The sequence below is a fragment of the Saimiri boliviensis genome, chromosome 5 (assembly GCF_048565385.1).
Source record: "Saimiri boliviensis isolate mSaiBol1 chromosome 5, mSaiBol1.pri, whole genome shotgun sequence".
In the NCBI taxonomy this organism is placed as follows: domain Eukaryota; kingdom Metazoa; phylum Chordata; class Mammalia; order Primates; family Cebidae; genus Saimiri; species Saimiri boliviensis.
The window spans coordinates 22,181,050-22,194,393 of NC_133453.1; the positions used below are offsets into that span (position 1 = coordinate 22,181,050).

At 56.1% G+C, this 13,344-nt stretch overlaps 1 protein-coding gene across 2 annotated transcripts in view; it reads left to right on the forward strand.

Annotated features, from left to right (window-relative positions):
- The window catches only part of CFAP65 (cilia and flagella associated protein 65), a 36,556-nt gene that overhangs the window by 6,056 nt on the left and 17,156 nt on the right, over nucleotides 1-13,344 (forward strand). For both annotated transcript variants that reach the window (XM_039470182.2, XM_074398996.1), the window contains 11 exons: nucleotides 123-388; nucleotides 1,382-1,582; nucleotides 1,772-2,131; nucleotides 3,653-3,790; nucleotides 5,813-6,058; nucleotides 6,889-7,113; nucleotides 7,992-8,150; nucleotides 8,380-8,530; nucleotides 9,034-9,162; nucleotides 10,920-11,133; nucleotides 11,466-11,594. In XM_039470182.2, the coding sequence (XP_039326116.2) occupies nucleotides 123-388; nucleotides 1,382-1,582; nucleotides 1,772-2,131; nucleotides 3,653-3,790; nucleotides 5,813-6,058; nucleotides 6,889-7,113; nucleotides 7,992-8,150; nucleotides 8,380-8,530; nucleotides 9,034-9,162; nucleotides 10,920-11,133; nucleotides 11,466-11,594 (2,218 nt within the window). The remainder of the gene's footprint in view (nucleotides 1-122; nucleotides 389-1,381; nucleotides 1,583-1,771; nucleotides 2,132-3,652; nucleotides 3,791-5,812; nucleotides 6,059-6,888; nucleotides 7,114-7,991; nucleotides 8,151-8,379; nucleotides 8,531-9,033; nucleotides 9,163-10,919; nucleotides 11,134-11,465; nucleotides 11,595-13,344) is intronic.

Genomic DNA, 13,344 nt, shown 5'->3' on the forward strand with positions numbered 1-13,344 from the left:
TTCTGCTCAGGCTGCCAGGGCTCTAGGCCTTTGTAGCCTGGCCCAGAGAGCAGCACCGCCCATCAGTGGGTCCTTGTCTAAGGCATTCTTGGGGAAGCTGATATTCCATCTCCTGTGCCCAGGCCCTGCTGTGTCCCTGCAGCACTACTGTGTCGACTTCAGCTGGGTCAACCTTGGAGAGCGCTCCGAGCAGGCCCTGTGGATTGAGAACCAGTCAGACTGCACGGCTCACTTCCAGTTTGCCATTGACTGCCTGGAGAGTGTCTTTACCATCAGGCCTGCCTTTGGGACCCTGGTGGGCAAGGCCCGCATGACCCTGCGCTGTGCCTTCCAGCCCACTCACCCCATCATCTGCTTTCGGCGTGTGGCCTGTCTCATCCACCACCAGGTGAGCGGTGGGGAGGGCATGAGGCTGAAGGGGCAGGGGCTCCCCTGGGGCCCAGCAATGATGACAGGGCTTGGTGGGCACTCGCCTGTGCTCTGGAACTTCTAGGGCTTTCTGCCTGGTTGTCCCACTCCTGGGCTCCAGCCCTGGCTTTTGGAGCCGTCGTGTGGGCTGGGTACAGGAGAGATCACTCTGTGCCAGCCTTGCCCTGCTACCAGGCCAGGCGCTTTGCTGCTGCTGCACTCATGGGCTGGGAGAGGGTGGTTTGGACCCCCGGCCTCCTGCCCTCCCCCGAGCCCTGCAGGCTTTGCCGTTTCTTTGCCTTCCATGACTCCACAGACTAATTTTTCCCGGGAGCCACCCCACATAGCATGCCTAGGTCAGAGAGCTTTCAAGTTAGACCCCAACCCTAGGCCCCTGGGCAAGATCAGACACATTGTGCCCTGACCAGCAGGTGCCTGGCCAAGGTGGCAAACGGGGCTGAAATGTAACCCACGATCCCTTCCTGAGCTGGTGCCCAGACTCGGGCTGTGCTGTGTCCCTGGAGGAATGGACGCCTTTCTCTAATTCTCATGACAGTGTAGTATGGGCTAGGGGGATCCTTGGGAATGGAGGAAAGAACAGAAGCCCAGAGGGAGGCCTGATGAGGCAGCCCCCATATTCTCCTCCCTTGGGAGGGCCTGAATTCTAGTTTTGCAGGCCTTTGGGCTGGCAGTAGGGTGGGCAAGAGAATGCCCAGGGGCCATAGCAGAGGGGAAGGGTGGGCAATGGCTGAGTGTCCTAAGGACAGGGGTGTTCTCTCCTGACTTGCCCTAGACTCCTGTGGTGCCCTGGCTGAGCCAGGCCACACCTGAGTGCTCACTCACTGGCCACCTGGAGCTTCTGCCCTGCTGCCTCTGTTACCCTGTCTGCCCAGCTTCTGTCAGTTCAACCCCCAGCAACCCCTTTGCCCCACCACTCCTCCCATGCCTCATCACACATAGACAAATGTCACAGGACCCACTGTTCCTGGACCTGATGGGGACCTGCCACTCAGACAGCACCAAGCCAGCCATCCTGAAGCCTCTGCACCTCACCTGGTATCACACACACCTGGCCCGGGGCCTGACGCTCTACCCCCCTGACATCCTGGATGCCATGCTGAAGGAGAAGAAGCTGGCGCAGGACCAGAATGGGGCCCTCATGATTCCCATCCAGGTTCAGTGCCCTCCCCAGCTGCACGTCTCTTCCCTAGTGATTGTTGGGAATCCCTCGCTCCCAGGGTCCCATGGGCACCATTAGTTGTCGGGGTGACTAGTGCAGCCTTGTCCAGACAAGAGTGTGCCAGGAGGGGCAACAGCAAGAGGAATGGCAGTCAGGCCCTGTCCACCTATCTTCCCCATGCAGGACCTGGAGGACATGCCAGCCCCGCAGTACCCTTATATCCCCCCCATGACTGAGTTCTTCTTCGACGGCACCAGCGACTTGACCATCTTCCCCCCGCCTGTCAGTGTAGAGCCTGTCGAGGTAGACTTTGGTGCCTGCCCTGGGCCTGAAGCCCCCAACCCTGTCCCCCTGTGCCTGATGAACCACACCAAGGGCAAGATCACGGTGGTCTGGACGCGAAGGTCTGACTGCCCCTTCTGGGTGACCCCTGAGACCTGTGACGTGCCCCCACTCAAGTCCATGGCCATGCGCCTGCACTTCCAGCCGCCTCACCCCAGCTGCCTTTACACAGTGGAGCTTGAAGCCTTCGCCATCTATAAGGTGTGTGCATGCGATGAGAGGGAAGAATTTGGGGTCTCTACTGGGAGCCTGAACAGCTGGGTGGGGTGACGGGGGTGACCGAGGGCGACTTCAGGCTCCATCCTCTGTATGCCAGGCTTTCTCTTGGCTGGACAGCAGCCTCGATGGGTTTGTCTTCTCCCAACCTCCTGGCCCAGCTTGGTCCATCGATTTTCTCATTCATGTGTAAGTCTCCCCTCCCTTCCAGGGGAGAACTCAGCTGGGATCAAGCTGTTTGGGAGGATTCAGTGCACAGGGAGACACTCCCTGGGGTTCTTGGCTAGGAGGCCTCCTGGCTTCTTTACTAGTACTTGAATTAAGAAGTGGTCCCTCTAAAGGAGCTTTGAGTGCGACAGACTATGTTAGGAAGAAAAAGAAAAAAGAAAAAAAAAAAAAGTAAAGGAGCTTTGAGAGGGCAGGACCCTGGGCCTGGAGACAAAGTCAGCAGCATTAGATACTTGCGTTGGGAGGGGTGTCTAGCTCAGCCTCCCTGGGTCAGGGAACTCAGAGTGCCAGCTGTCCCCGGCCCCCTCCTCATCCATTAGTCCTACCTGTCCCTTCTTTCTTGGCTCTGCCCATGCCACTGCCCTTGCCCAGTGGCCAAGGTGTTGGGGTCCAGAGAAGAGTAGGGCTGTGCGGTCAAGATCAGGGTCACTTATCAGCTATGTCACCCTGGGCAAGTTCCTTAACTCAGGACTCTTCTGAGTCCTGATCTTTTCATCTCTAAACTTGGGACCACATCCGGTCTTTTGAGGAGGCTTTCCAAAGCAGAGGCTGTAGTTGCCCCCGTCCTAATGCCTTGGCAGTGGGGTGATGTGCAGGCTTGTAGATGCTGGCTCTGCTGAGGCTGAGCCTGTCAGATATTTAGGTTGCAGCCTCTAGACCTGTGCAGTCTGCTATGGCTACTGTCAGCCACGTGTGGCTACTGAGCTCCGAATATGTGGCTGGACCCGATTGAGACATGCCGTGAGTGTAAGATGCACGCCAGATTTCAAAGACTTAGTATGAAAAGAATGTAAGATGTCTCATTATTAATTTTATATTGGTTATACGTTAAAGTGATAAGATTTTGGATCTATTGGGTTAAATAAAATATGCTATTAGCATTAACTGCACGTGTTTTACTTTTTTAATGTGGCTACTGGAACATTTAAAATGACATTTGCGGCTGGCATTTGTGGCTCACATGATATTTCCATTGGCTGGCACCTCTCTAGGCTCATTCCTACAGAATGAATGCTGCCTTCACATCCCAGCCTCACCCTCCTCCTGGGTGTGAGGACTAAAGAGAGCATTGTTGGACAGAGGCACACAGGGCCTTGTTCCCTGTGGGAGGGGCTAGGCTGGGATTCTTGTTCTCTGCGTTGTCTTCCCAGGGAGGCCCTCCTGTCTATGTCCAGTGTAGGACTCCTGTAGTACCAGGGCGGGGTGGGGGCAAGCAGGGGTGCCCCACAGGACAGACACAGGACTCTGAGCTTTTCTGTGGGTCTGGCCCCCCTGCAGGTCCTGCAGAGCTACAGTAATATTGAGGAGGACTGCACTGTGTGCCCCTCCTGGTGCCTGACGGTGCGGGCGCGAGGCCACAGCTACTTCGCTGGCTCTGAGCACCACATACCCCAGTATTCCCTAGATGTCCCCAAGGTGAGCGTGGCCCCAATAGCAGTGGGAGGGAGACAGGGGAATCCTAGCTTCTGGCTTGGCCTGCACATCCCTCTCTCCTCTGCTGACCTCAGAAACACATCCTTGCACCCTCCCTGGCTGTCCCCACCTCCGCTGTGCCAATACTGGGGATCTGGGCCTGAAGACTTGCTCCTGGGCCCCAACACTGGGACGGGGGAGAGTCTGGGACTTGCACAGCTGCCCGCTTACTGCTCCATTGGAAATATTCACCAGCTCCTGTGACTCTCAGGCTGAAAACTCTCCAGCTCCTGTGACTGTTTGTGTCCCGTTTACCGAACACCTGGGTGCCCCAAGTCCTGGGCTTGGGCTCAGGGATATGACAGCTGCACCACCACCTCCTGCCTTTGGGGAGCACCCCTCCCTGTGAGAGGTAGAGCCAGCCCCATCCTCAGAGAGTCATAATTCCCAGGCAATCCCAAGGCCCTCAGAAGCCCTGTCTGACCTGACAAGCAGGCGGACATAGGGCTGAAAAGCACAGAGCCTGGGGCCAGACCGTCGGCTTCCAATCCAGCTCACCTTTCTCCTCCAGTCTCCATTGCCATCACCAGGTTTTGCATTAGACTTCTGGTTGCTGGAAAAGCACCACTTTGGGACAATGTGCTTTGGGGTGATTCTGTTCCCCCCTCTACCTACACTTCTGCCCTCCTATCCCAAACCTGTACCACCCCAATATTCAGCTTGGAGGCAGCTGCTTCCCAAAGGCCTGCCTGCTTCACAGGGTCCCCTCAAAGCCTCCCTCAGCCCCCTTCCCTTGGGAGTTCCTCCTGCTGGGTTGTGGCCTTTATGCAGCCCAGCAGATGTGGCGTCACTCCCTTAGTGGCTCACACAGGCGCTGTCACCCTAGCTGGATGGGGATTACAGGTTTTGTGATTTGTAGCCTGCTCAGCTCTCAGCTGGTGCTGACCACACCCTGGAGGCCTGAAGAGTGCTTGGGAGCTGAGATTGTTTGGGCTGGTTCCCATCAGCTGCCTGCATGAGAATCTTCTAGAAGGGGTTACTTACTTTTTTATTTTTTGATACAGAATCTCTCTCTGTTGCCCGGATTGGAGTGCAGTGGCATGGTCTCAGCTTACTGCAACCTCCAACTCCCAGGTTCAAGCGATTCTGTAGCCTCAGCCTCCCATGTAGCTGAGATCATAGATGCACGCCACCATGACTGGCTAATTTTTGTATTTTTAGCAGAGATGGGCTTTCACCTTGTTGGCCAGGCTGGTCGCTGGTCTCAAACTCCTGATCTGCCCACCTCAGCCTCCCAGAGTGCTGGGATTACAGGTGTGAGCCACCGTGCCCAGTCTGAAGGGGCTATTTACTGTGGCCCCAGAGTTTCTGGACCAGGCTCTCTGAGAATGAGTTCTCCAAAGGGTAATGCAAAGACACCCTAAAATGAAACAGCTTCTACTTTATCCTTGAGGAGCGGTCTTGGAGACCTGAGTTTCCCAGGGGCCTGTGTGGCCTCCATTCTCCATGTCTGGAGGTCTCTGGAGAACAAAAGCATTCTCTTTTTTTTTTTTTTTTTTTTGAGAAGGAGTTTCGCTCTGTTGCCCAGGCTGGAGTGCAGTGACGCGATCTCCGCTTACTGGAACCACTGACTCCTGGGTTCAAGCGATTCTCTTGCCTTAGCCTCCTGAGTAGCTGGGATTACAGGTACGTACCTCCACGCCTGGCTAACTTTTGTATTTTTAGTACAGATGGGGTTTCACCATATTGGCCAGGCTGGTCTCAAACTGCTGACCTTGTGATCTGCCTGCCTTGGCCTCCCAAAGTGCTAGGGCTACAGGCGTGAGCCACCGCAACTGGCCGACCAAAACATTCTTTTGTGTCAGGCCTCCTTCAATTCCCTGTTCCCAGGACGTTGATTGGGCTGCGGGGCAGCATCTTGGATCTCCTTGGAGACAGCTCCTCCCAACCCCACGTAGAGCCCTGAGTGTGTGTCTCAGGGTGGAGCTCTGAGCGGGGACCGCTTTCATCTTCTCCTGCCCTCAGCTATTTCCAGCAGTGTCCTCTGGTGAGCCCACCTACCGCAGTCTGCTACTGGTCAACACAGACTCCATGCTGCTGACCTTCAGCCTGGCCCCCCAGAGAGGCTCGGACATGATCCTTCGGCCCACCTCGGGCCTAGTGGCACCCGGGGCCCACCAGATCTTCCTCATCTGCACCTACCCCAAAGGCAGCTCTTGGAAGCAGCACACTTTCCACCTGCAGTGCAATGCTTCCCCGCAGTATCTCAAGGTAGGAGGCAGAGGTAGCGGACCCAGGTCCTTGGGAATGGGCCATAATCTTGAACCACCCTTTTCTTTTTTGGGACGGAGCCTCCCTCTGTCACCAGCCTGGAGTGCAGTGGCATGATCTAGGATCACTGCAGCCTCTGACTCCCAGGTTCAAGCAATTCTCCTGCCTCAGCTTCCAGAGTAGCTAGGATTACAGGCACCTGCCACCACACCCAGCTAATTTTTGTATTTTTAGTAGAGATGAGGTTTCACCTTGTTGGCCAGGATGGTCTCAATCTCCTGACCTCGTGATCTGCCCGCCTCTGCCTCTCAAAGTGCTGGGATTACAGTCGTGTGCCCTTTTCAAGGCCACATGCTAGGGCTGGCCCCTAAGATTTCCAGGGGACCACTTCTCCTCCGGGAAGTAGGATAGTAAGGAAGGAACCACATCTGTGAGCAAGTCTCCCACCCCTCAGGGCCTTGCCTGTCCACCTCATGGGGTCTGAGGCCAAGAAAGAGGGTGTTGCAGGGATGGATCTGGGGGCAGCAAAAGACATCTGCAGGTGGTAGAGGGCTATTTGGGGCCAGGCCAACAATAGGGTCTGGGGTGGTGGTCCAATGAAATGGTCTATGGATCCTCTCTCAGACCCTGAGTTCTTTTCAAGAATCATCTCCTGGGCCAGTGACCATTGACTCTGCTTTTGACAAAAACTGCCAGTACCCAGGCTGGCAGAGGGCCTCTCACTGCCTGCTCCAAGGGGGGAAAGCTGCCTACCCATGGCTTCCTGGACATGTCAGGGGAGCCAAAACTGCAGTGAGGTCAGGGCACTGCCCTCCTTCCTCTGGCTCCAGGAGGTGAGCATCTACAGCCGGGAGGAGCCCCTGCAGCTGAAGCTGGACACCCACAAAAGCCTCTACTTCAAGCCCACCTGGGTGGGCTGCTCCTCCACCAGCCCCTTCACCTTCCGCAACCCCTCACGTCTGCCCCTGCGATTCGAGTGGAGGGTCTCTGAGCAGTACCGAAAGCTACTGGCTGTCCAGCCCTCCAGGGGGCTAATCCAGCCCAACGAGAGACTTGTGAGTGGCTCCCCTCCTGCTGAGTGACACAACCTTCACCTCCGTCATCTCTTACTTGTGCCTATCATGGTCCAGACTTGCCATGTGCACCCCCTATTTCCCTCCACACTCACCTCCTGCACCGGGCAATGAGGTGTTATTATTACTGCCACCATCCTCCCCACCCCCCGCCCCATCATTTTACAAAGAATTGAGGCTTAGCCTGGAAGCCATTTACTAAGATCATAAGTTAGGACATGCAGGACTGGGACTGGAACCAGTGTGTCTAATGCCAGGACCTGGGGCATGTCACCTCCCCAACCATGGTCCCCAAAGCTGGGAGGTCATTGGGAGGTTGGGTTGCAGCAGTTGGATTGGGGTCCAAATGGCCAGCCACCAGTGAGGGTGAGGAAGGGGACTTTGAGTCACAGCGGGGCTTCTGGCTGGGACTCAACATAGCAGACCCCTGTCCCTAGTCTAGAACCTTCTAGGCAGGTTGGGGAGGCCAAACTTGGGATAAGAAAGCACCAGTATAAGCGTCTGTAAGAGCCCAGGAAACAGTGCCTGGGGGGAGGAGAAGCCTGTGGAGTTGGCCTGGAGTATTAACACCCCGCTCCCACCCTCACTAGTTTCTGGCCCTGGGCAAGGACCCCACTTCTCTGAACCTCCAGTTTCTCACCAGAAAATGAGGCATGGGAATACGGCCACTGAGCCCCTGGGGATATAGGAGCGCAGGACTTGGGGAAATGCCATATATGTGCCAGGTACAGTGCCTGGCACAGGGTAAATTCTGAGAAAGGGCTGCTGTAGTGTGACGCCCTGCAGGGGGGCCTCGGATGGCCAGGGACCCGAGGAGGGGCTTCCAAAGTCCCCTGCAGGGATCATTTCTGTGACCCCAGACGCTGACGTGGACCTTCAGCCCTTTGGAGGAGACCAAGTACCTGTTCCAAGTGGGGATTTGGGTCTGGGAAGCCGGCCTGCCTCCAAATGCCAAGCCCCCTGCCACGACCCACTACAAGCTCCGGCTGGTGGGCATGGGGCTCACCAGCAGCCTCTCTGTGAGTGGGAGGGTTCTGGCAGGAGGGGGCTGGGGCAGCAGGCCAGACAGGTGGGAGGGAAGGCCCCAGGGAACCTGACTCCAAGAGGGCACGGGATAGGAGCCCTCTGGTTCCCCCAGACACCCCAAACTTGCCCGTCCTTGGGGGATGCTCTGAAAATGGGGCTGGGAGAGTGGGGCTGTGGGCCTGGAGGAAGCCCCACTCCCGGCTGGCTGACTGTGGCCTCCAGGCAAAGGAAAAGGAGCTGGCCTTTGGGAATGTGCTGGTGAACAGCAAGCAGTCCAGGTTCCTTGTCCTCCTGAATGATGGCAACTGCACCCTCTATTACCGCCTCTACCTGGAGCAGGGCAGCCCTGAGGTCGTTGACAACCACCCCCTCGGTACTCGGGCCCGGGCTGGGACTGGGGCCAGGGGAGGTGGGAGGAGGTACTGGTTAAGACTGGTTAACCTTCTGGGCACATTGGCACAAGCCTGTAGTCCCAGCTGTTCAAGAAGCGAGGTGGGAGTATTGCTCCAGCCCAGGAGTTCCAGGCTGCAGTGCACTGTGATCACAACTGTGAAGAGCCACTGTGCTCCAGCCTGGGCAACATAGCGAGACCCCACCCCTGAGCCTCAGCTTCCTCATCTGTAAAAAGGGGCCACAGGTGGCATCTACTTCACAGGGCTGCTAGGTGGGGAAAAGTGCTTAGCAGGTGCCAATGACACAAAGTTAGGTGTGGTCCCTTTGACCCAGGCTGGAAGGAGGGGCTCTGCTCCATTTCCTGCCTCAGAGCCTGCTGTGCAGCCAGTGCTCTCCTGGCCCAGGGGAGGGTATCTCCAAAGCAGCAGGAGAAGAGGCTGGGCCTCCCCTACCCACTGACTCACCAGCATCATCCCTGAGCAGCTCTGCAGCTGGACCGAACAGAGGGGAGCATGCCACCCCGGTCCCAGGACGCCATTTGCCTGACTGCTTGTCCCAAGCACCGGTCCCAGTACTCCTGGACCATCAGTTACTCTCTCCTCTCCCACAGAGGTACCTAGGCCACCTGGCGAGAAAGTCGGGGCCAGGGAAGTGCAGGATGGGGGGTAGAGTGTGTGAGGCAGGACGTGAGGCGGCAGATGCTGAGCATCAGGCACAGCTGGCAGAGTGAGTGGGACATGCTGGAGTGTGCTTTTGGTGTCCAGTGTAAATGTCACACACCAGATGTGTCTGTCCAGATGAGTGTCCATATGTGTGTGTGCCCAGTGCAAAGAGTTAGGAGCTCTGCTGACTTATTGTGTAATCTTAGATTCGAACTCTCCCTGGGTCTCAGCTTTCTTCTCCGTAAAATGGAGTTCTTATTAGCCTGCCCCTGGCAGGTTGGAAGGAGTCCAGGGCAGCAGAGAGAGGAAAGTAAGAGTGTGGACTGGGGCCAGAGGGTTGGTCTGGAACTGGATCCTGGCTTCAGCACTTATTAGCCTTGTAATCTTAGCAAGTTACTTCACCTCCCTGTGCCTCCGTTTCCACATGTCTAAAATGGGGATAATAAAGTGGGCAGGGTAGCTCACACCTGTAATCCCAGCACTTTGGGAAGCTGAAGTCAGAGGATTGCTTGAGGCCAGGAGTTCAAGACCAGCCTGGACAACATAGCAAGACCCCATCTCTACAAAAATAAAAGTATTAGTGGGGTGTGGTAGCATGCGCCTGTAGTCCTAGCTGAGCCCAGGAGGTCAAGGCTGCAGTGAGTAAGCTGTGATTGCACCACTGCTCTCCAGCCTGGCAACACAGTGAGATCCTATCTCAAAAACAAAATGAAATAAATAAAAAAATAAAAATGGGGACAATGTCACACAGGCCAGAAAAGGGAAGTGAAGTCACAATACCTGCCACCACTTGCATGAACCTTGGAAACATTATGCTAAGTAAAAGCAGCCAGGCACAAAAGCCACATACTGAATAATTTCATTTATACGAATTGTCCAGAATTAGACAAAGAGAGAGAGAGAGAAAGTAGGTTAGCGGCTACCTGGGGAGGGTGAATGGGGGAGGGATGGCTAATTGATACTAGGCTTCTTTCGGGGATGATGAAAATTTTCTAAAATTAGATAGTGGTGATGGCTGCACAACTCTGTGAATATATATAAAAAAAAAATCACTGAATTGTATGTGTTAAAGGGTGAATTGCCCAGTGTATAAATGGTGTCTTAATAAAGCTGTTATTAAAAATTAGTTTGAAGGCCGGGCGCGGTGGCTCATGCCTGTAATCCCAGCCCTTTGGGAGGCCAAGGCGGGTGGATCACGAGGTCAAGAGATCGAGACCATCCTAGTCAACATGGTGAAACCCCGTCTCTACTAAAAATACAAAAAATTAGCTGGGCGTGGTGGCACGTGCCTGAAATCCCAGCTACTCAGGAGGCTGAGGCAGGAGAATTGCCTGAACCCAGGAGACGGAGGTTGCGGTGAGCCGAGACCGTGCCATTGCACTCCAGCCTGGGTAACAAGAGCAAAACTCCGTCTAAAAAAATAAAAATAAAATAAAAATAAATAAATAAAAAGTAGTTTGAAAACAAATCACGGGGCACCTTAAGTGCAGCCATGTGTGTAAAGCACTTAGGACAGTGCCCAGAACACAGAAAGTGTCAGGCAAGGGCTGGCTGTTGTTGGAAATGGCCTGGAGCCTGAGAGGGACCCACTGCTCCTGATGCAGGTCCTCAGGCCAGCTGCCAGGACTCCTGCGCCCTCAGCCTGCACACCCCTTCCAGGGAAGGTGGGAGGCAAGCCCGCTTCTCTCTTCCTCACCCTCTTCCCAGATAACAAGGCTGGGGAGAAAAAGGAGCTGTGTTGCGTCTCCCTGGTGGCCGTGTACCCCTTGCTCTCCATCCTGGATGTCAGCTCCATGGGCAGTGCCGAGGGCATCACCCGGAAGCACCTGCGGCGCCTCTTCTCTCTGGACCTGCTCAACAGTTACTTGGAGCATGATCCCACCCCTGGGGAGCTCACCTACAAGGTGCCCACCAGGCACAGGTGAGCTGAGCCTGGGGCGGGGGTAGGGATGGCGGGTAGGTGGCAGGGCCTATCTAGGGATGTTCATGGAGCTTGCTGCCCAGACCCCCAGAACCAGGAAGCTGTTTCCTATCTCTTTGAGAGAAGAGCTCCCCAATGGTCACCTATCCCTGGAGGGGCCCAGGAAAGAGAGGAATTGGCTTGCGGTCTGAAGAGCCAGCCCACCCTTGCCCCTGAGTCCCAGACTCTCCAATTCCCACCTGGAGGGAGGGGAGTGCCCAAGCCAGCTACCCTGGGAGGGCCCTGCACTGGCCCCATGCCCATTCCTGAGCCCCTTTCTCTGTTCCACACAGTATGAGCCAGATCCCCACCGTCCTCACCCCTTTAAAGCTTGACTTCAATTTTGGGGCCGCACCATTCAAGGCCCCACCTTCCGTGGTATTCCTGGCCCTGAAGAACAGCGGAGTGGTGTCTCTGGACTGGTATGGCTTGAGGGTGGGGGGTCACTGGGGGGCCCGGAAGACAAGTGCTTAAAGCAGGCGTCCCCAAACTTTTTACACAGGGGGCCAGTTCACTGTCCCTCAGACCGTTGGAGGGCCACCACATACTGTGCTCCTCTCACTGACCACTAATGAAAGATGTGCCCCTTCCTGAAGTGCGGCGGGGGGCCGGATAAATGGCCTCAGGGGGCCGCATGTGGCCCGCGGGCCATAGTTTGGGGACGCCTGCCTTAGAGGCTTAAGGCGAACAGGAGCTGCGTTGTCTTGCCAGTGGTGGTCTGAGTGCATGGCCTCTGTGAAGAGTGGGCCTCGAACTGATGGCTGTGGAGGCCAGCTGCCAGCAGGACCTGGGGCCTGTCGCTGGCTGAGATGCAGTGGTAGGCTCAGAAGTGGTGGGACTGCCTTACTGGAGCCTGGGCAGAGTGGCCTTAATCACTTAACAAATGAGATGCATTCACTGGGTATCCGCGGCACATCAGGACCTGCGCTTTATAAGCCTTTTCTCCTCCAGTCCTGTGGGAAAAATCCTCCTCTCTAGACCTTTTCATAGACACGGAGGCTGAGGGTCAGCAAGGTTAAGGAATCGGCTAAGGCCATTCAGCCATGAATGGACAGGGCCAGGTCCAAAGCTGGATTTGTCCACTCCGGAGCCCTTGCCTACCCCAGTTACTCAGCAAGAAGGATGAGTTGCTTCTACTCATGCCTCAGTGCTTCCCGCCTGACAGAGCTCCAGCTCAGTGGAGGCTGGGCCTGAATGGGGACGCGTTGAGGCTGTCTGGTGTGGAAGGACAGGGACTTGCTGCGGGGGATGGAGCTGCCTCTGAGGGTCCTGGCTGAACAAAGCCTCATGGGACGCAGGTGGGCTGAGGCCTGGGGATGTGAGCCGGCCAAGCTTGGCCTTTCCACGGGGGCTCAGGACTTGTGCCCAGCAAACATCCTGCTTCCATGCCAGGACTTTTCCTCCTCTTCCTCCTCCCTCCACCGTGTGCCTTGGTTTCCTAGTAAACTTCCTTTTGATGACTTCCAGCTTTGCTTGGCTACAGAGAGGTGAAAAAGAAGTCTCCCCATCTGGATCGGACTTGGGAGAGGGATCCAGGGGCCCGGCCAGGGCATGGCAGTGGGTGGGGGAGAGTGACAATATGCAGGTGGGGGTGTCTGTGATCAGGAACTTGCTGGCCTGAGCAGAGAGAGTCTTGGGGAATGTGGGGTGAAAGGGTTGGGGTCTGCATCATCGGGTGTGCACTAGCAGCCCCTCACCCTCCGACTGTCCCGTTTCTCCTCCGTGGTGGAGGAAGATGGGGAAACTGGCTCTTTCAGGGGCTCCTGAGAAGAGCCGGAACTGTGAGTAACTGAGGGTTCCCAGCCCTGAATGACTGGGAAGCTTGGCAGAGCTGCCAGCCTGGCCAAGGCCTGCCTTGAGCTGCAGACCTGCCGTTCACTCGGCTCTTTGAATGGGCCCGGAGCCAGGCCCTACAGGGCTCCAGGGAGAGGGGTGGGGGCCAAAAAAGCAGTGTTGGCCTGTGTCCTGGAGTGGACCGCGCTGGTGTTTGTGTAGGAGCAACCGGCTCAGACTCTCTGTGGAGAGGGTCCAGGCTGCTGGAAACATAGGCGGGGGAAAGCCAGGCAGCATGCCCACTCAGCCAGGCCCGTCCACCAGATCATTCGAGGCACAGGAAGGCAGTTCCTGCCTCGTCCAGGATTCTAAGCAGATTGGCTCTCCTATGCCTTTTGT